The sequence below is a fragment of the Podarcis gaigeae genome, assembly GCF_964106915.1.
Source record: "Podarcis gaigeae genome assembly, chromosome: 11".
Classification (NCBI taxonomy): Eukaryota; Metazoa; Chordata; class Lepidosauria; order Squamata; family Lacertidae; genus Podarcis; species Podarcis gaigeae.
In genome coordinates, this window is record NC_139687.1 from 17,968,496 (window position 1) to 17,991,276 (window position 22,781).

Genomic DNA, 22,781 nt, shown 5'->3' on the forward strand with positions numbered 1-22,781 from the left:
TTTCTCTTGAGTAAAATCATATTACTAGATTGATTAAATATCAATTTTTCAAAATATATGACTAGTGCTTTGTTGCCATTCAAAATGCATTATCTAAGTGTTCTTCATTTAATTTTAAAAGTATATACAGTTGGACAAGGTTAACACCCACTATACTAGTCCTGCTGCCTTGTTGTTTTCTTCTAACCATGTGCTATTCCCTAAGAATTTGGTGCCAACAAGGACATTTTACTTAAAATGTGCTCTTTGTTCTGTGGTGTATATACTTCAGTTATAAATCCTACAGAACTTCATAGGCAATTAAGACTCTTAACTGATTGTTAACTAGTTGGTGCATTAACGTAAAAATCTCACAGCTTTGCTCCTCTTTTAAAGGAAACTAAAACCAAACACACACACAAATGGATAAGATATATATAAATACATTTTATTTATTATTTATTTTATTTATTAAATTTGTACACTGCCCTTCATCCAAAGACCACAGGGCTGTTCAGAACATAAAAATACAAAATGAGAACTCAAAATACATAATAAAACAAAAACAAACCAATAAACCCCCACTACAAACACATTTAAAAGGCCATGGCGTGTTTATCAGCCAAAAGCCTGGTCATTTTCACCTGGCGCCTAAAATTATGTAATGAAGGTACTAGGCAAGCCTCCTTGAGGAGAGCATTCCACAAACGGGGAGCTACCACAGAAAAGGCCCATTCTTGTGTTGCCGCCTTCTGGACCTCTAGTGGAGGAGGAACATGAAGAAGGGCCTCAGATGATGATTGCATGGTCCAGGTTGGTTCATATGAGGAGAGGCAGTCCTTGAGGTATTACAGTCCTTAACCATTTAAGGATTTACAGTGGTACCTCGGGTGACATACGCCTCAGGTTACATACGCTTCAGGTTACAGACCTGAAATGGGACCTCGGGTTAAGAACTTTGCTTCAGGATAAGAACAGAAATCGTGCTCCAGCGGCGCAGCAGCAGGAGGAGGCCCCATTAGCTAAAGTGGTGCTTCAGGTTAAGAACAGTTTCAGGTTAAGAACGGACCTCCGAAACGAATTAATTACTTAACCCAAGGTACCATTGTATAGCTCAAAACCAGCTCTTTGAATTGGGCCTGGAAACCAACTGGCAGTCAGTGCAGTTGGGCCAGGATTCATGTAAAATGCTCAAACCATCTAGCCCCCAAAAGCAGCCTGTCCACTGAATTCTGCACCAGCTGACGTTTCACCAGCTGGTGGCGCTGTGATCTAAACCACAGAGCCTAGGGCTTGCCGATCAGAAGGTCGGCAGTTCAAATCCCCACGACGGGGTGAGCTTGGTCCTTGTTCCTGCCAACCTAGCAGTTTGAAAGCATGTCAAAGTGCAAGTAGCTAAATAGGTACCACCCCGGCAGGAAGGTAAACGGTGTTTCTGTGTCCTGATCTGGTTCGCCAGAAGCGACTTAGTCATGCTGGCCACATGACCCGGAAGCTGCCTGCGGACAAACGCCGGCTCCCTCGGCCAGTGAAGCGAGATGAGCGCCGCAACCCCAGAGTCGTCCACGACTGGACTTAACAGTCAGGGGTCCCTTGACCTTTACCTTTAACATCATGGCACAATGAAAATATCAGATTCTACCTGTCTGACATTACCCCGGAGGTAGCTGCAAGGGTGGCTGAGCTCCTGTTAATATTATCTCTTACAGTGGTGAACGGCACGGTTTAGCAGGAAGACACTCCAATGAAAATTTCTGTTACTATATATCTTATATGGCTGTTTCTTTGTATATGTTTTACGCTTTTTGTATATGGGTGTTTTAAGATGGTCTATATCTGTAATGCCTAATAAAGGTTTGGTGAAAGAAAGATAAGGGAAGGTATGCAAGTGACAAGGCAGAATGGGAAGTTCTTTGTGGTCCTGGGGAAACCACCCAAGTAGTTAAATCAATAACCTTCTGTTTAATATTGCTGTTTATTTTCTCTATCTGAAATGCCAATTGCCAAACATATTATAGAAATATTTTGATTGATAACTATCACAGGTTTTTGTGTCAGATCCACAGAGGTGTTTTGTTTTCTAAATAAGTATTCAGTAGGTTGCCATTCAACTGTTTTCTGAGCAGCTATTCTCCACAAATTATTTAAATGCTCTTTATTTTAAAAGCGGCCTTGACAAGTACACCATAACAATTCACCTCACCCTTGACCTGCAGTGTGTACATCATCTTGTCAACATATAAACAAACACATGATGGGTCATATTTTAATAGATTTTGTAAATATCAGGATCCAATTTATCAAGTGGTTCACCAAAGTGACAGCTGTGGCAGCTGCTGAATAATAGCTGCACAGTTCATTCACACTGTTATTTCAATGGAAATATAGTAATAAAAAGAACAATTTACTACTGCTCTAAAAATGCATTGCAATTTTTTTATTCTGATACCGGTACCGAAGGGTCAACTATTACTAGCCAAATATGTATTTACACACAACATTAACAAGGAACTTAATTCTAGGTAGAATCCTTTGGACTTGAACTGATCAATTAATTTATCCCTGCCCCCATCAAAATGTGATGTTACATAAAGGAATTTGTAAGTACAGAAATACAAGATCCACCCCTCAAAATTTCTTCAAGCTGATTTGTTACCATTTGAGAATTTTGGAGAATTTACTTTTTAACATTTTAATTGCAATATTATTGATTTTAATACACATCTATTTTGCCATATTGACTTATGGATCCCAGAATTCCTCTCCCTATTAAAAACAGTTACGTATTTAATATGGAACCTATATTATTGCCATGTAACACAACTTAAATATGTTCTAAAGGGTACAAATGTATTATCCATAGAGACTGATCCCAAAATCATGGACCTTTATCACTTAACCTAAGGAGTAATCTCTTTAGCAGATAGCTGCAGAACTATCTTATCTTTCTTCTAGGCCATTAAGAGAGTTACACACATTTAAATTTACAACTCTACCATTATTTATATACTATTCCCTGTTTTAAAGTTTGGTGAGATTAGAATGTTATTTATATATAATGAGACATGGAGTGGTGGAATGTTATATATTGTTGCATCAACTAGTCTTTAAAATAATCGTGATAAAACGAAATCAAATTACATGTTCTTTACCATAAGGAGGCAATTAGAACAGTATAGAATTCTTAAGTGGATAAATAAATAAATTCTAGTTGATTTAAGCATTTTATCCAGGTTGTTAGATACATGCTGTGAATTCTATTACAGAGCTACAAATACCTGAAGATTGGATAAGAAAAATCTGCACAGACTTGTTTATAAAATAATTTTTGCTATACTCTAACTCAGGGGTCTGCAACCTTTAAGACAAAAAGAGCCACTTGGACCCATTTCCGAAGGGAAAAAAAACTGGGAGCCGCAAAACTCGTCATTATAAAAATAACTTTTTTGTCACTTTTTATTATTATTTCTTTGTTTGACCCCTCAGAATTACTCCTCCTCATAGAAATAAACGTTAAATTAACAAGTTACCTTTTTGTGTGTGTGTGTTCTTCACTCCCCTTCAAAACAGTGACCAGCGTACATGCCCCCTTTCAATGCAGTGACCAGCTTACAATGTAGCGGGCGGGCGGGTAGGTGACGTCGGGACGGTGTGTGACTAACGCACACACTGCCCCCATGTGACGTCACAGCCAGTACAGCGCCCACCACAGTGGGGAGTGTTGGGGCGCACAATGCGCCTCCTCCCCTCGCTAGTATCCGCCCCGGAGCCGCAGCAAAGGTGTAAAAGAGCCACATGCGGCTCCGGAGGCGCGGGTTGCAGACCCCTGCTCTAACTGATTCCACATTCTAAAATATTTCACATTTTTCATTTAAATCGTGTTCAAAAGTGAGCTTTCAATTATCAAAAGCAATAGTGACATTCCAATGCGTTAATTGTTCTTAAAGCATGATCAACAAAAAACAGTCAACAACAAACTTCAAGAAATGTAATCAAGTCATTTTTTTATTATGATTACTACCCTACAGTAAAGCTCTTCATAAAACTGTAAGCTCCTTCTCAGTATAATACAATTAGGATACTGGGAAACTGACACAGTTAAGTCAAAACAAAACTGAAGCCAAAACAGGCTTCCAAGTCTTGTCTTCCTTTCTCAGTGCTCTGCCAAGTAAACCACAAGTGAGACATTATTCAGATTTGTACATAATACAGTGAGTTGTTCACATATCAAAATATGTTGCCTCTGTTTTGAAGGAGCTAAGAATAAAATATTATTTTTCCTAATTAGCTGCTGTAAATTACTAGTATCAAATGCAACATAAATGTGTGGATGGGCATGTTATTTTTTTTAATAAAGTCTTAGAAAATTACACACAAAAAATTAACAGGCCACACCACATTTACGTGTGCCAGGTACCTGGAAATGGGGAACACCTGGTCAACCAAGTCCTTCTGTTCCTCTGGTTCGCAAGAGCCGGAGGGGAGGCAGAGATGGAACAGTTGACAAATGTGTTCTTGCATAGCTGAGCACTGCATAGCAGTTTCCCCAGATTTTAGGCAGGCATCTCTCTCAGCCCTATTTGGTCATGCCAGGGATTGAACCTGGAGTCTTCTGCATGCAAAGTAGATGTTCTACCACTGAGCCATGGCCCTTCCCCACTTAACAGCACAAGCCTATACATGCCTACTCAGAAGTAAGACCCAGTGAATTCAATGGTGCTTACTCACAGGGAAGTGGGTACAGACTGGCAGCCTATGCAGACCTTGCATAGTTTTTGGTTTTATTGTTTCCCAATATATGCAGTGTTCAATGCAATGCACTTCTGCTTTTCAGTGGTAATATAAAGCTCTGTGAGAATCTGAATTAATATCTAAATCTTAAGAACTGCACAATGTATGTAAGTTACTATGAAGTGCCTAGCAGAAGTCAATGGAAATAGCTAAAGGCTCAGCACAAGGAAAGGGGCACTGGTTCTATATAAGATCAGGCCATATCCATATACTATTTATATCTTTCATGTGCAGTGGAGAAAGATAATCCTATTGATCAGAAGCTGGTACTGCCATTGATTGTTTTAAACAGTGTGGTTACTAGGACTTTGGGAATCAATTTCTTGACACAGTATCCAATTTCCAACATTCATTAATCATATGGATTTATCAAATTTAAATGGCAACTTGACCATATGTGGGTGAGTTCAGGCATATGTGCACACGGGTCACTGCCATCTATTGGACAAAATACAAAACTGTGTTGCGTATTGGATAACCATGAATTCTCTTATGGTTATTGAACAAGTCAATCACCTGCTGTATACTAAAACTCCCACTGACTTTGGTGGATCTGCCATGCAGCAAATGTAATTCCACCTGGCCCGGTGCCATAATTAGTCTTATAGCCATACCTGCATGGCTGAAGAAGAAGCAGACACTTTTATGACTGCATGTGCAAATATTAAAGACTTCAACTATTCCTAGCACCACTCAAACAACTAAATTGCAACCCAATTTACAGCTACAACAGTAGAATTAACGTAATAATAGGGGCATCATTGCTTGCTTTAAAAGCAATGGTAGGAAAATAAAGAGGTACAAAATGGAAAGCAAAATTTAAAAGAGGATCATTAAAATTTCAGCAGAGGTGTGCCCTCAGGTCTGCACTGTGTTATTTGAAGCAAATCTCATTGGTTTCAGCTGAACTGTTCCCAATTTTCAGGAAATAAATAGAAAGACTGAAGAACAGGGGAGGGGGACTCTATATTGGTGAGCAATGTGTTTGAGAGGTGCATTATGTATGTCAATAAATCCCAGTTTAAAAAAAGTTCTACCCCTAAACATTGTGTTAAAAGAAGATCAAATTTAAAGGCAGGAACAATCTATGCTCAAATATACTAAACAAACTGCAACATGAAATCTCTATCCCAAATGTAATTATCTCCACGGTCTGCAAATGATTCATATGAGAAGGAGTAAAACAAACTTTAGGATAGCTCCTTTGGTCACAACAGCTTCTCCATTCACTCTAATGGAGGAAGAATGTGCACATGGAATTGCTCTTAGACTGAACAAGGTGCATGAAAGCCACAGAAGTATATATACTACAGGACCATATATTCAGAAAAACACACAATATCTCTGGATCAGGTTTGGACAATACATTTAAGACTATTGCAAGAAAGCAATAGTGTCAACCCTTATCTGATAACAGAACTTAAGTTACTCAATTTCTGTCTGATATGACAGTGTATATCTTTTTGTGACACTCATGTGGATCGCACTTACAGAAAGAGAGTCACGGGTACAAAAGCACCCAGAGAGTTATGATGCTTCCAGAAGCTGAAGCTTCACAGCCTGATTCTAAACACCAGAGTCAGAGACTTCTGTGCATGATCTCCCTAAAGAATGTAAACCTGGATCTGTTTCTCCATTAACATCTAATGGGGTTATTCCATGTGAACACAGAAACTTCACCTGTATGAAATATTCAGGACTGAGACAACCAAGTGGAACTTCTTTGATCAGAATTGCCTCTTTCATATGTTATTTCTGTTTTCAAAAAAAAAGCTGAAATACAAATTAATCTTCTTTATTGTGCAGTAATTTTTAATTACCATTTACACATAGCTGGAGCATTTTATATGCATTTCCATCTTTAAAAAAAAAAACCACTTCAGAGGGCCCAATATCTTAGCAAACATTCTAAGGGGCTAATTAAATATTATCTGCTATTCTGAACCTGGTTTGTTGGAGATGAACACAAGATGTGGCCAAGATATAAAACAACCTTCCTGTTATGAAAACTTTTCAACATTATCAAAACCATGTTTAGAGAATTAGCTCTCATCCATCATTCTTTAAAATACAAATTTGATAATACCTGCATGAGTCATTCTTCTGAAGGTGACATAATTCAAAATCGAATTAACTGCTAAAATGATGAACTTTTTAAAAAATTGAGGCCTTATGTTATGTGCTGTCATGGCATTGGTTAAAGATTTCATCAGCATCAGGGAGAGAAGGGGGATGTTTAAAAGTAAAATTTGGGCAAAATAATGTGTTTCCTTTGAAACACACTATTTGCATCCACAAACTTTAGTGAAACGTTTTTTGCAATATATTTAAGCTGCCTTAGATACAGTGTTTTCAAGAGCAATACATTAAGCAATGTGAAACTTGTAAAAAGAGAATACTAAAGCTCAATGCTCTACCAATTTCACCAGCAAGTCACAGATTTTGAAAATTAACCACATGAGAAGTGTCAAGAGAACAAGCCAAGGTGGCTCAAGCAGTGCAGAAAAATTCATCTCCATAACCTGAAAGGATCTCTCTCTAGATCAAGACTGGGGAACCTGGGACCCTTCCAATATTGATTGACTACAACTCCCATCAGCCACAGCTAAGCAGGGCCAATGGTCCAGCACAATGGGAATCAGGAGTTCAGGAACATCTCAAGGGATTAGGGGACCTCCTCAGGACATGGGTCTCCTCGGTGGCCCCCTAAAGCCACTGCCAGAAATTCTATGGCCTGTCGGCCCTCACACTTTGCTTCTGGACAGAGTCTTCCCAATAGATCCCTCTAATGGGGTACCTTGTGATCGTACCTGTTTGAGTTAGGGGTGATGAACCATTTCATCCTGACCTGTTATTAGTTTGGGTGCAGCTGTCCTTTATAGCCAGGCCCTCTAGCCACTTGATTAGCCAGTTTGCAATCAAGCAGATAGTGAGCTATCCCACCCTCCCTGAGGAGATTCCCCAAATGCTGGTCACCTGATGGGAAGGTCTTTTGCTCTGTGGAGCCGAGGGACTGCCACAACGGGCCACAACTGCCGCCCACCTGGAGACTGGGTAAGCACCCATTCCAGATTGTAGCATCATCCTGTACAAGAATTTTGCCTAAACCACAGCTGCAACAGTGGTCCATATCATGACCATAAGGTGATTGGAGTCTGGCTCATATTTATTTATTTACTGCCTACCACATGTGTCTGAAAATAATATTTTATTTTCAGAAAAAAGCCTGACTTTATGTTTGATATTTTAAAACTGTTTCCCCCCAAAAATATTATTATGCACACATCTGCTTTTTCATATTTGAAGGAAAATTGTGGTTTTGTGGTTAATGCCTATGCAGTTAGATGATTTATTTTACTGGTTCTGAAATAGGGAACTTAACTCAAGAACATATTCACTTTGTGACATAACATCCTTATTATGTCTTCTCGGGGAAAATTGACTGAGATCAAGTTACCATACAGTATATCTATTGGTTAATTAGAACTTTAGGAAGAAACAAATAAAACACTTTATTGACTTTTATATCTTTAATCAAATAAATATTTACTACTGCAATTTACAAAAATTATTTACCTCTCAATAACAGGCTGCAAAGAGAATATTCAGTACAGATGGTATCGAATGTCTAAGACTGTAAGCAAGCAAATTAAGGGTGAAAGAAAAAAAGCTATCTAGCTATCTTGACTAGTCTATAAATAGCATGTGAGCCTTCTTTAAAGATGTGTGATCTCTTACATTAAGAGACTTATTTCAGTGCATGATTGACCTTGAGATGGAGAGAAGTGCAATAGTAGAGAGGCATCCTATTTTAGTGAACAATGAATATAGATATTCAAGTACATGCCTCTTGTCAATGATCATTGTTGGAATCTGCCTATGCCACACTGGGACAATCAATTTTGTAAATGGTTGCAATAATCAAGGAAATTGCCTAATTTATAAATCCTTGCATACAGCATTTTAATGGATTCTTACATTTTAATGCTGATGCCATCAAAGCTAAATGAATTGTTGTCCAAGCTGTCATTGCACAAAATGATAAAAACATTCAGTCTTGTTAGTTACTACATCTCATGGATATTCAAGCCCTCAGAATGTAATCACTCATTAGTGACTTTCATGATAGTCTTCCATTACAGAATAGCAGGATGAAGAGTCACAGTTTCCTTCCAAATGAAGCTTAGACCAAATCAGTGAATCAAATTACAGGCTTTGAGTGTATCACTTAATAGATGAAAATTATTAAGCTTTACTGATGCAAGATAAAAACCATCATGTATTTTCTCTGGCAGTGCTGTATCTGTTTTCCTTCACCCTTCTTCAGTCATGTACTAAATTAGGAGGAGAAGAAAAAGTGGAAGGAGTACAGGGAGGAAATGTAACAGCCAAGCTATGAACAGCCAAGCCCCATCACAAACAGGTGATGGTGCTATTATAAAAGCTCAGTGCAGTAAACAGGGTTTCTAGATAAAAATACAAAAATCTAAGAGGCACCGTGGAGCTACACTATGGCATTTGTCCTACGGATCTGATATATTCTGGCACCCACATTTTATGTTCTGCAAAGCGGCAATACCATGGAATGAGAAGATTTCCCTTGAAATAAGAGAAATACTTTAATGTAGGTTACAGCTGGTAGTACCCTTTGTGTTGCCAATATGTAAAGCTAATATGGAACTCTCACTACATATTTAGACATGGTTATACGTAGATTGCTATTCTCAGTTAAATCTTAAGCAATTGATTTCAGCCAATGGTGGGCTGTCAGTACTTTACTTACTGCTCAATCTCACTAACCTGACATTTATGGTGTACTGATTGGCCTCTGTCAGTGGTGGTGGTTGTAAATTCACTTTGAAAAGCTTTGTGTTAACAGCCTTCAACCAGGCTCTGAGAAAGGTATGAGCAGGCAGGCTGACAATTGCTCGACCTTCTGCCCCTATTACAGTGAGTAAATCAGGCTTTGAGCTATTAAGCTGGAGCCTGAGGCCTACACAAAAAGGATTGACATGACTAAAGGTCAACCTCTGTCACACATGTGTAACAATTTGGATAATGGAATTCTGTGACTTATCGGGGGGATGGGAGGTGGCATTGGCTTAGAAGCAAAGCAAATATTGGACTATATTTCTGTGTGTGCACACGTGTGTGTGTGTGAGTTGTTCTTCAAGAGCATATGCATTCAAATTCACCACGCAAGAAATATCTGCAGGCCATAAAATCCCACGATGTAAAAGTGGATAACAAATGAGCAAGGAAACTCTCTGAAATGTTTCCAGCATGGCAGGTTTTATATGGCATTTCAGCACAATAATCAGGTTTTTATCAGCATATCGCATCAATATCATACTGACATCAGATGTGCACTCTATTTTAGGCATTAATACATCTTATTAAAGTGCCGCCTTTAGTCTTTCAGATGAAATCAAAATAATTCAATGAGGTATTTGGGGGTGGGGGATAAGTCTAAGCTTTTGAAGCCAGGTTTTATTCAGTATAAAGACTCATATTTATGAGCAATAATATTTTGCAGAACAACATTGTTTCAAGACTTTAAAAGTGATATGCCAAAAAGAGAATTGTATATAAATGAGAGGAGTCATGGGCTGCTGAAATACTGATTATAATTTTGGGATGACAGTTCACCTATACAGTGGTACCTTGGGTTACAGATGCTTCAGGTTACAGACTCCGCTAACCCAAAAATAGTACCTTGAGTTAAGAACTTTGCTTCAGGGTAAGAAGAGAAATCGCACGGTGGCGGCACAGTGGCAGCGGGAGGCCCCATTAGCTAAAGTGGTACCTCAGGTTAAGAACAGTTTCAGGTTAAGAAGGGACCTCCAGAACGAATTAAGTACTTAACCCAAGGTACCACTGTATGACATACAGAATTGTATATTAGCATTGCAGTACCCATATAAGTAAAATATGCTTGTTCGAAAAATGGGATTTCAATGAATAAATAAATTATTTATTTTGGAAATAGATTTTAGGGGGACTCAATCTTGCTTCTGTTTACATGACTGATGCAAGATCACCCACTGGTTAGAATGAAAACTGAAAGAGATCCACAGTTGTATTATATATTTCAACTGTTAAAAGAGTGCAATTAGATGTTTGATAGAGATGAAACTGAAGTAAAAATAAAGTGAATATAAATTAGTACTGTCTCTTTCAGATACAGAGGCAGTGTATTATCTCTGAAAATAACTTTACTTATTACCTTATATTTTAAATCACATTAATATCCGATTAAAACACAAATATAAATTTATGTATCAATGTTTTATTTTTCATTTAAATTCAACATTAAGCTTAATTAAATAGAATTCTCTTATGCACACATTTTATCCAAACAAAGGTGGTCCATATGTTGCAGCAAACTGGACTGGACTCTGCACATGGAGTACTGAGCATATGGCTGATATAGTAAACTTTCTCAAAGCTGATCTCTGGTAACAGGAGTGGGGCCACTCCATTCCTCTAAAATGAGTGACCACTGTTGATACAGTTGACAGTGTCAAGCATCTCTTAAGTAACTGGGTGTGTGCAGATGTATGCACAAAGTAATGCGCTGTTCATGGATACATGTATATTTCTGGACTAGAACCAGAAATATGGTTGACTCAAACTGCATGCTAACAACAAACAAACATAAACAAGTGAATCAGGCAATCCTTTACATGCTTACTTGGGAACTGCAAGTCCCATTCAACACACTGGGCCTGCAGTCTAGCTTTCCCTAAACAAATTGAACCATTTACATAGATGGAGCAGGACCTTCCCTCTCCCCTCTGCAGTTCCTTGTGCCCCGAAAAAACTGCTCCTTGGTGATACAGATCAATGAAAAATGATGTGGAATGTGGGACAGGACTGACAATGGAGGGTTGTTGGTAAAAATCACATCCTCCTTTACATGAACCAAGCAGCAACTTAGGATCCAAGCCAGTAAGAGTTACTTCTGAGTAAACATGCATAAAATTGCACTATTAGTAAGATAGGGTTTATTTAGTAGCAGATAAGCAAGAGAACTACAATACTCATGGTAGCTAGTCAACAGAATTCCAACAATCCCTAAAATGGTTGTGGAGCAAACCACGTTACAGAAATTTACTTCTACACTTACTTTCCTGCAGAGATGTTGAACCGGAAATGGTACTTTAGGTGAAATCCTATATGCATTTTCTTGGGAATAAACCCCACTGAATTCTGTGAGACTTACTTCTGAGTAGACAGTGTTAAGACTATAGATTAGACCAAATTTGCATCCCAACTCTAACTAATTTCCCAACAAGTTAGAGAACAGAAATGTTTCTAGCAGAATCAGTTTTACAATCTACATAAAAGTCCAAAATACTCAGACATTTTTTTAAAAAGATGTAATAAAAGAGGAGTCTCGTGTAAGACTATATTTTCCCACTATATTAGGCATAAAGTATAGCTCTTTTACTCTCCATATTGAGAACTGTAATGATAACATTACTAAGGTTTATTTTCAGGGCAAAATTATTTGAATTTCATGAACATGACATATTTGAAACAGAGCTGACAAGCAGTCTAGAATTCTAGATGATGGATTGCTGAGAAACATAATTTTCATCTTAATAAAGCTTTGGTTTGCACATAATTTTATCCCCTTGTGCTTTCCTGCATCAAAAACCTAGACTTAAATGTAGCTTAGGGAATCTTGAGGCAAATCTATCAGTACAACTGGAACTTGCTCCTTACTAGGGAAAAAAGGTAAAGATTGTAGCTCTTTTTTGTATCCATGAGAAACGTACCCTCAAATTTCCCATAAGCAGATTCAAAATGTCTTGTGTAAATGGACCCTTGGCCATTTTAATTACAGTACAGTCAAATGTGTAGGCTCCCTAGGATTTAAATGTCTTTTTATGACCCCTGCCCTCAGCTGATCTCATTTCTATTGTATTCAACTGCTTTCACTCATTAAAGGAGCGATGCACCCTGATCAAAATAAGGCACCTTCTCTTAATATTCATATGTATAGAATGTGGATGAAAAAGCTGCTCAGCCATGAAGCTCACTGAGTGACCCTGGGCCCATTATAAGTCTTTCAGCCTGACCTACCACACAGGGTTGTTGTGAGGATAAAATGGGGAGAAAGAGAAAGGTAGGATATTAATGTAATACATAAAAAAATAAAATACGTATATATTTTAAGTGTAGTGGAGATAATGAGAACACAACTTTGTGTTCATGCTGTTACTGATATGCTTAAAATGTTCTCTGTGTCTCTTTCCCCCCCATAGTTGTTGGATAGGACTACAAGGGTCCGCCTTTAATAGTATTTAAGTGCCTTTGAAATTGAAAAGAATTGTTAGTTGTGAAAACTAGCTTCATGGATTTCAGCAGGGATTAAGCACAACTAATTGTCTCAGGAATAACGAGAGCTCCCTCTGAATCTTAGATTCCAAGTGCCAGGTTAAGATCTTAAACACAATTCCATTGATTTAATTTCCATTCGGTTGGACCCAGAGACAGACAAGCGGAACTCTACTCACACAGCAGAGCTTTCCTGGCTGCCCCACCCACCTCCTGAGTTAAGGGACCCTTTGGAATTACATTTAATGGGACGCATGGGAATGAAGTGCAACTAGGAAACTGGGATAATTCAGTGAAGCTGCCCTTCACAAGCGGAGGTGTACTTTCACGTAAGTCAAGTTATCTGTGGATCCAAGCTATAAGATCTGAGACAGCCATGTAAAGGCATCTTTACTTTTTTTAGGTGACAAAACATACTATATAATCTTTTTAAAGAACATATCCGAAAATAAACTCTTTCAACATTCCAAATTATTGCTGCTGTTGTTATAATTACTAAAACTACTACTACTATAACAAGTTTCCTGGGAGCTGTACGAAGACTAAATATAACGTAGATCTTGACTGCAAACTTGCAATCTAATAAAGTGCCACACATTACAATAGATTCTTAAATATCTCACAGAGAGGGAAAGCGTTAACTCATTTCTGGTGCACAAAGACTTAGGTGAACAAATTATGACCATAAAAATTAGGAGTCAATAGAATCTTATGCTTCCATAGATCTGTCAAAGGAACTTCAGCAAACGTTTTCATCTCTGTGCTCTAAACAGTTACAATTCCCTACCTCAATGTTGGGGGGGGGGGCAGCAAATTGCCATCCACAGCTTTCCAGACCTTTATTTTACTAAAACCTTAAAGTCTGAAAAACTTCAATAACAAGAACATTCAAGCCTTTAAAATGTCTGCATTATATTCCAATGGAATTTAAAGTGTGGCCTCTATGCATTCCTTAAGTCTAGTCTTATTACAATTTGATGTTAAACAGAAAGTGGAAACCTTACGCAACTAGATTAATTTTTCTCATGGGAATAAAGACACATTAATAACTGAGATAATCTTTTCATATATGTTGGAAGCGAGTGCAGTTTCACTTCTTTATTAGAAAACACATTAAGAGAAAATTATCTCATTCTCATCAATAAGCCCCAATTTCTTTTTTTAAAGGGTTGCTTTCTTTGCAACAAGGTTAGGAAAGAATTGTCTTCATTAACTCGAAATGAACAAACTCTAGAAATATTATTGAATTTGGATGGAATCAATTTATGTCTTTGAAAGAACAGTGTTTACTTGCTAAACCCAGCAATATTTTTTTGCTTTAAATAAATCAGTGTTTATTGTATTTTCATAACACACAAGCAAATTCTGCATTGGTTAAAAAAATGGCCAAAAGGAAAAATTAAAGGACTCACAAGTAAAATGATTCATATTTTTGGCTTTCAAAAGAGATGATCTTTTCTGTAAGCTATAAAAAGGACTTGGCTGATTGATAAAGAACTGTATAATTTCCCAATGAACACCCATAGGTGTCAGGCCATGTCGTGAGGTAATGGAATGGTGTTTAATTTACTTCAAACTGCTGTACATTGAACTGTATGGATTACATACAAAGCAAACACTGAATGTGTGGCAGGAGCTCTAACACAGGCATGCCAAAAAATATGTCCAAAGTGTCCAACTATACATCAAATGCAATAATCCAGATGTTTGCCAAAGCAAAGCAAATAAAAGAGCACCACATCTGGAATGGTGTTTAATTGTCTTCGCAATGGTCTTTCAATGTTTTTTTATTCATGCTGGAAACTACTATGGGACCATTCAGAACCAGCATTTTCAGAGTGCATGAACAGCACTATGATTAGGAAGCTAGATACTCCTTTAGTGCGCCGATTATGTTGAACATCCTCATTCTGAGAATCTTAACAGATTTTGCTACAGAGCGGTTTGTATGGCATAAATAGAACTGGGCTGCCATTTTCTCCCCTCTGGTCTCTTCTACATGTACTGTATTGCAACAATGACCCTCATTTTTAAAATATAGCCTTTGATCTATTCTGTCCCTTCATATACTCTAGAATTTCACTCCTACCATTTGCCTCCAAACCACTACCACAAACTCTGACTGCTTCCCCTATATTTTCTCAAAATCGTCTTTAGACCCACTACAAGCAGGCTTCCATCATCTGCACTGCACTGAAACTATATTCATCCTGCTTGACTACATTCCGCTGTTTCTATCCTGGTTAACTCCCTTTATACCTTGGTGTCCACGATTCTGTTCTCATTGACGGCTTTTCCAACATCACTCATTCAGTATTTCAACCCTGGGCACCTTTTTCCTCTGCTTTCCTCTTCTCTGTTGTGGGGCTTCAGGGACCTATTCTTGGCTCTTTGCTATTCTCTCTACACACAAAAATCTTGTGCTTTATGCTGATGGTATCTAGTTCCATTTCTCTGACTGAGAACATTCTCTTTCCATCCAATACATCAACTGCCTGCCTAATATTTCTTACATTGGCATCTTAAACTTAGTACATTTAAGAACAAACTCTTCATTTTTCTTCCCAATTCTTCCTCTTTTCCCTTGCTTTCTACATTCATTGGCCATCTTCAAAATCCATCTTGTAAATCAGGCACAAAGCTTTGGATTTATCTTTGGTTGTCTCCTCTTCATTGCTACATACAGTCCATTTTGAAGTCATGTGATTCTTTCTGTACCACATTGTGAAAATACAGCTGTTCCTCTTATACCCCCTTCCCCTTGGTAAACTGCCTGGCCTTTAGTACTGCAATTGTCTCTCTAATTTTGTTGTCACACCTCAGCCTTCTCTGTTTTACAAATTCAACTCTCTTAATTCAGATCACGAGGCTCTCCTCATTTAATTGCTACAATGGGTTCCTATTTGCTTCCCTATTTGCTTCTGTACTTAGCACTTCATAGGATGTGACATGTGTGAAGACAACCATAATCAGGAGTGTTCCCTGTGCATAGGTCTTTTCCCCTACACCAGTGGTTCCCAACCTTTTTTTGGCCATGCTCCACCTAAGCATCTCTAAAATCCTGATCCACCCCTCCCCCCGTGACATATACCGGTAATTCTTATTATTCAAAAAGTGAACTCCTATTCACATGGAGGAAGCCTAAAAGGCTTAACTGTTAATAACTCGATCCCAAATTGCCCCCTTAAAAATCAATTGCCCCCCTGTGGGGGGGGGTACCCCACATGGGGAACCATGGCCCAACACTTCCTGTCACTTAGTGAGCACCTGAGATAACTGAGTAGTTTTCAGATCTGCAACAGCAGAAGTGGGGAACTTGGTTTAGATGGATCACCAGATCCTTCCCCACTCCTTGTGGGACAACTTAACAGGTGGGCAGATCACTGACCTGTCAATCAACAAATGGGATAATAACATCAAGTGTTTGACACCAGTGAAAGTTCATAGGCAGTGGCTGTAACAGCCGATCAGCTGATCAATGGTTACAGCAACTTTCTTTGAAGACATGCTTTCTGCACCAGTCAACTGATTAGGGTGCTAGGTGTGTGCTTTCCAAGAGGCTCTTTAAACCACGGTTCTCCATTTCAAAAGTAATGGGGGATCTGTAGTTTTATGTTGGTTTACTAATCAGGATAAAAACATGGTTTAAGATCCTGTGCTGCTTAATAAACCAACATTAATACACAGTTATCTGTTTGGAATGAGGCAGGAAACTGTGGTTTTAAAAGCCCAGGAATCCAGCACCATAATCAGCATATTAGAGAGATGGGGAAGAAAGAGTTGGCCTGATTCGCAGTTTAAAGTTTACAATGCTAGAAATGTTACATTTTAAAAAGGCCCTGTAAAACCCTTTGTTATTTAAAACAGGCTTATAAACTAAGCTTCTTTCATCGAACAACAGAGGATTAGTACCTGCTTTGGCAGTTAATACATAAGCTAATAGAAAAATTGCTCTCTTTTTTCACTTTTTGAATTAGCTGCAGATGGTTCACACTATGTCAGAAGAGAAAGTAAAAAGCAGCCCAATAACAAAATAATTTGCAAAACTACAAAAATTATGACTTTTAGGATTTAAGGGATTGTTATCCCTATAATCATGTTTGGAGTCCTACTAATTTCAGCTAAACTTACTTCCAGTTGTTTTGCAGAACTAAAAACAATATTATTGTACATCTTTCTTAACATCTGTAAGAATCTGTTTTATTAAAAATATATATACTGGAATTTGCAGCTTCTTGCTACTAATGACATATCCAAACAGAAAACATGTGCATTGCTATATATACAGTATATATTTTCAAATCTATAGCGGGAGCTTTTGATAGTGAAAAAAAGGTCTTTTGAAAATCTCATGAAACAAATATTGAATGCATTATCAGACATTAAAAACCAAAATGCTTTGAACTGTGACTTACTTCCCAGAGGTGTTGGGTGTTCCTGGTGGCTCCTGCTTGCACCTTTTCTGGCAGAAGGAGAACTCCCTGGAAAGGCCCAATCCAGGTGCCCTGCTGAATCCTTTGAGCAGCACAGATACCATAGGCCAAACCAGGCACAGTGCTGGTGCACAGACACACTTCCCGGGGCAGATCCCGAAGCCACTCAGGAATCTCAGGTGGAGGGGCGGCGGCAGCGGCACTACTAGTGCCCACCAGACGGCGTAAAGAGTGCAAAGGGCCATGCATGGGGCACTCTCCATTACGATTATCTGCACACATGTCACATCCTATAGAGCAAAGACAAAAAACAAAAAGGAATTAGCTTGTCACAGCTAGGCTACTGCCATCAGATCTTATGGCCGAGATATGTGGATTAATCCACCATTTTTAAAAATAGGAACATATAAACATACTCTTGTTGTGTGCTCATCTTTCATATCTCAACCACCGTTATAATACATATATGCACAAACAGCATCATGTTCCCAAGGTAAACCTATTTGGGACATTAGAAGGTGTACAGAAGGTTCATTCAAGTGAAGCCTGAACACATGCATTCATAGGCTTTTAAAGCTATTATTTTTAAGAGTTGGCTTAGGTTCACATTCTGGCCACTTTAAGGTACTTTTCTGTTCTGTTCAGTTGCTCACAATGACCAAGACTTTAATCTACACAGGGCCAGCCCTGCCATTAGGCAAAAGGAGGTAGATGAGTCAGGCCATGGATACTGAGTTAAAGCATCCTCTGGCCCCCTCCAGCAGTTGTTCCTCCTGATCTTCCCTCCCACTGCCATTCTCATACCAGAGGACTAGCTCTCTGGTAACGGCAATATTTTGTGCTACTTTGTACTAGTATTGTTTAAAGCACCCTATTTTACTTTGCTTCATCGCTGCTTCCATATCTAACATACATATTCTATTTCCCTTTATCCGCATAAACTGCATTATCCTGAAGTCACTGGGCTGTCCTTCAGCTTGGCAATTTCTAGCTACATTTTCTACAGTTGTCTTCAATGACATAAGCACTGTGTTTTTGATAGGCTATGTATTCATCCATTTATGTCTGAAACTTTATTTTTATCCTTTTTTAAAAAAATTAATGAATTATCAGTTAAAATTAGTTAAAAACGCTTTAAATGCATTATTTTTACATGTTTTCAAACATTTGTTAGGATTTGCTACGTTTTGTTGTCTTATTATCAGTTCATGGACAGAGCAATCCTAACTGGAGCAAACAGTGGACCCACCATTCAAACGCATGCTGGACCACGCCAACAAAAGTAGAAGGTTGGGGGACATTTGTTTATTTTCTTCATATTTCGCTACACCAGCTCCAGGCTGGTGTACCTGAGGGTGCTGAGGACCCAGCCCCTTGAGGGATCTAGATGACTTTGGATCCAGATCTAAACCCACTGGTGCCCTGCCACTACTCTGAAACGTGCAGTGGCGTAGTGTGGGGGGGCAGGGGGGGCCGGCCGCACCGGGCGCAACACCTGGGGGTTAGGGTTAGGGGGCGCAAATCCACGGGTTAGGGGGTGCAAATCCACGGGTTAGGGGGCACAAATTACTTGTCTTGCCCCGGGTGCTGACAACCCACGCTACGCCACTGGAAACGTGTCTTTTCAGGGTTTTCTATCGGCTACTGCCATTGAGGAAACCACAAATTGTAGCTTTCACCTGAATGGGCACTGCTGGTGCCTCCACCACTCCAACTGGTGCCAGTCCTGCCACCAATGAAGGCTTGTGAGAAAGCAACTCCATGCCATTCAACACATCCCCTCAGTAATCCATATTGTGGGGGTGTTGGATTACACTGCTTCCTTTCGCATAAATATTTAAATATGTTGTTGATATGGGAAGTGTTATTGCATTTAATATGTTTGATATGTTGTTGCTGTACTCTTGTCCTGATATGACACACAGTAAACTGTCTTGATATGCCAACATTTATATTTTACTATCTGCTTCTGTTTTCATTATTTGTTTGCTTCTTGTGTATTCTAAGTAAGATTCTATATTTTTCTGTCTATAAAACACCCACATGTATAAGACGCCCCCTATTTTGGGGGGAACTCCGATTTAAGAAAATGGGGGGGGGATCTATCTGTGTATAAGACACTCCCAAATTATGGACATTATTTTTTAGGGGGGGAACCTAGTCTTATACATGGAAAAATATGATACTTTGGGCACAGTCTTCTGTGGGGAAAGTAGCGCACAAAGTAAACCGATAATGACTAATTGAAATTATCATGAAAATAAGATGTGTAGTGACTGTGGTAGGGTACAGAAATACTAATCTCCCAAGTTTTCGCTAGCCATGATTTCACTTAAGGCTTCTAGTCAAATAATTTTCACACAATTATTTCTGAAGAAATGTTTACTCGTTTCCACAGTAAAATGTAAATGCATGTTATGTTTATGCCAACTTGGAAAGCTATTCATGAAACTACACCTTTGGCCCTTCATATTTCAGGGTGGGAATCTACTAAGCTGTGTGAATCGAATGAGACCTGCTCGTGCAATGGGAGTTTCTTCCTGCACTCCCTAAACCTGTCCTGGAGGGCTCGGGGAACCCCTATAACAGGTTTCGGGGGCACACATGGGGAGAAGAGTGAGGAACAAATCTTGTTGTACAAGTAGATCTCGTTCCCCATGTGCATGCCCCACTTATCAGCCCCTTCAATTTTAGTTCAGTATTATAATAAGTTTCTAATCTTTACTGACACCAGAAAATGTTATGTACATACAGTAACTAATGCACAGCATCCTTATGATACATTAGAATTTTACTATTTTTCCCCCTTATATGAATAAAAAGGACTTCAGAAGTTTTCATTTTATTCTGTTTCATGTTAATGGTTTCCATATTCTTTACATGAAGGTTCTGGACTTTCAAGAGAACAGTTCATGCTCAGAAATATGTTTGCAACTAAAATAAAAATGAATCCCTTTGAATCAATTACAGTTCCTGGCACATTTTATACATTGTAACACAATTAAAGGTTTCAGACAACTCTTTTCCAGAAATATTTTCAAAAAGTAGTACTTGTTCTACATTATTTACACAGCTATTACTTTCCCCCTGATAATTCTGCATCATACACATCCAGCAGCTAAAAATAAAACAAAAATATTCACCAGTTGGTTAGGGATTTGGTGGTCGAAACCACAAATCTGGAATAAGTAAGCAGCCTAAAACCACAGGTTATAAACCCAGCAGGACTGTCACGGCCTTCTTGCCTCCTATGTTAGATAAACTTCAATACAGTATACTGTGTAAGAATCTTTCAGAGAAGTACAAAAAGTTTCTACCTATTCAATGTGATTATGAGTCACATAACTAAAATGCAGCCTCTTGTTTCTGCAGTTGATAACTTACATACGTATATTATGGCACCTAGGTGCAATTTATCACTGCTCAAGTTAAGTTATCACTGTTCAAAGGCTCATAATTAATTACCGTATATACTCGAATATAAGCCAACTTTTTCAGCACATTTTTTATGCTGAAAAAGCCCTCTCGGCTGATACTCGAGTGAGGGTCCCACTTACTGTTTGCTGCCACCGCTCATGCCATCGCTGCCCTTGCGAGCGGCAGAGGCTGTTGTTGGCGGAGGAGGAGGAACGAGCAGCCCAAAAGCAGCCCTTTTGGGCTGCTCCTTCCTCCTCCTCCACCTTTGCTGCTGTCGGCATTTCCCACCCTAGGCTTATACTCGAGTCAATAAGTTTTCCCAGGTTTTTGTGGTAAAATTAGGTGCCTCGGCTTATATTCGGGTCGGCTTATACTCGAGTATATACAGTACATGCTTTTTTTTTACAACCATCTAGATGAACAGTAAATCAGAATATACATATTAAAATATAATTAATTTGAAGATTCCTTTAAAAATGCAAGGCTGTAAGGAATACTGTACCGCATTAAGCAGCAAAGTAAAACAGTTATCCTCCAGCTGTTAAGCACCTTTGCCAAAAAACTGATTGAAGTGCACTTCAGCGTACAAAATGGGATTTTTGACTTTTTCTTTGAACAGCCGATCTCTATACATATTACTTTTTTAAAGTCCTAGATTTCAACAGCAGTTTGCCATGAAACACTGGATGCTAGTGTTTGAGACACATGAATCTGAAGCTGGGACAGCTCAGCTAGTAGAGCACAATACTCTTAATCTCAGGGTTGTGGGTTTGAGCCCCACGTTGGGCAAAGGATTCCTGAATTGCAAGGGATACACTAGATCACCCTTGTGTTCCCTTCCAACTCTACAATTCTAGGGCACAAACAACTAGTTACCTTCCAATTCTAAGATTCTATGACATAGTTATTTAGATTCAGGAAAATCACTTGGTACTCTATTAGGTCCACTTGGAGTGGTACATACTTACAAGTGAGTATGTTAGGGATTCCAGCTGAAAGCCAGGTTCAGGTGTAATATTGCTGACCCAACAAACTATGGTCAGTTGAAGAAGGAATGAGTGATGAGCTCAAGTGTTCCCTCCTTCCTTTTCATGTCCAGCTGAGGAGACTTTCTGGTTTGCGAAACAATCATTTCCCCAAGGCATCCAAACTGACAAACTCAAGTTTAAGCACTGCCTGCAACTAAAACTGTTCTGCAATCTTGGATTGCAGGCAGCGCTTAAACACAATTCCTGGTCAAGACACCCAGAGCGAACTATGATTTAACAAATCATGAAGTCACTTCTGCAGCCAGGTGTATGAAAGTGGAAGATAAAAAGAGCGTTCAGACTCATTGCTTTCCGCCCACTCTAACAAACTATAATCTAAACAAAAAAAATTCCTTCCAGTAGCACCTTAAAGACCAACTATGTCAGTTCTTGGTATGAGCTTTCGTGTGCATGCACACTTCTTCAGATACACACTGGTATCTTAAGGTGCTACTGGAAGGAAATTTGTTTTGTTTTGACTATGGCAGACCAACACGGCTACCTATCTGTAACTGAAACTATAATCTGTTGGACTAGAATCATTATGTATGAACCAACCCACAGAGATACAGGACATTTGGCTGTGGTCAAAAGGATTATAAATCCTATATACAATCCTATCCCATCCTCAGATGAAATACTTGAAATCACTTTAATTCTGTTGGCTTCAATGCAATTTAAGCTTACTTAAATCCTTTTATTTGTACCCAGAAATTATTTTGGATCAGGATGATAATTCCTGTTAATACAGGCAGATATATTCCCTAGTGCTGTAGAAAACTACAGA

The 22,781-nt window shown here is 38.7% G+C and overlaps 1 protein-coding gene across 6 annotated transcripts in view; it reads right to left on the bottom strand.

Annotated features, from left to right (window-relative positions):
* The window catches only part of PRDM6 (PR/SET domain 6), a 107,205-nt gene that overhangs the window by 63,234 nt on the left and 21,190 nt on the right, over positions 1-22,781 (bottom strand). For all 6 annotated transcript variants that reach the window (XM_083702358.1, XM_083702361.1, XM_083702359.1 and 3 more), the window contains one exon: positions 17,532-17,839. In XM_083702358.1, coding sequence (XP_083558484.1) covers positions 17,532-17,839 — 308 coding nt within the window. The remainder of the gene's footprint in view (positions 1-17,531; positions 17,840-22,781) is intronic.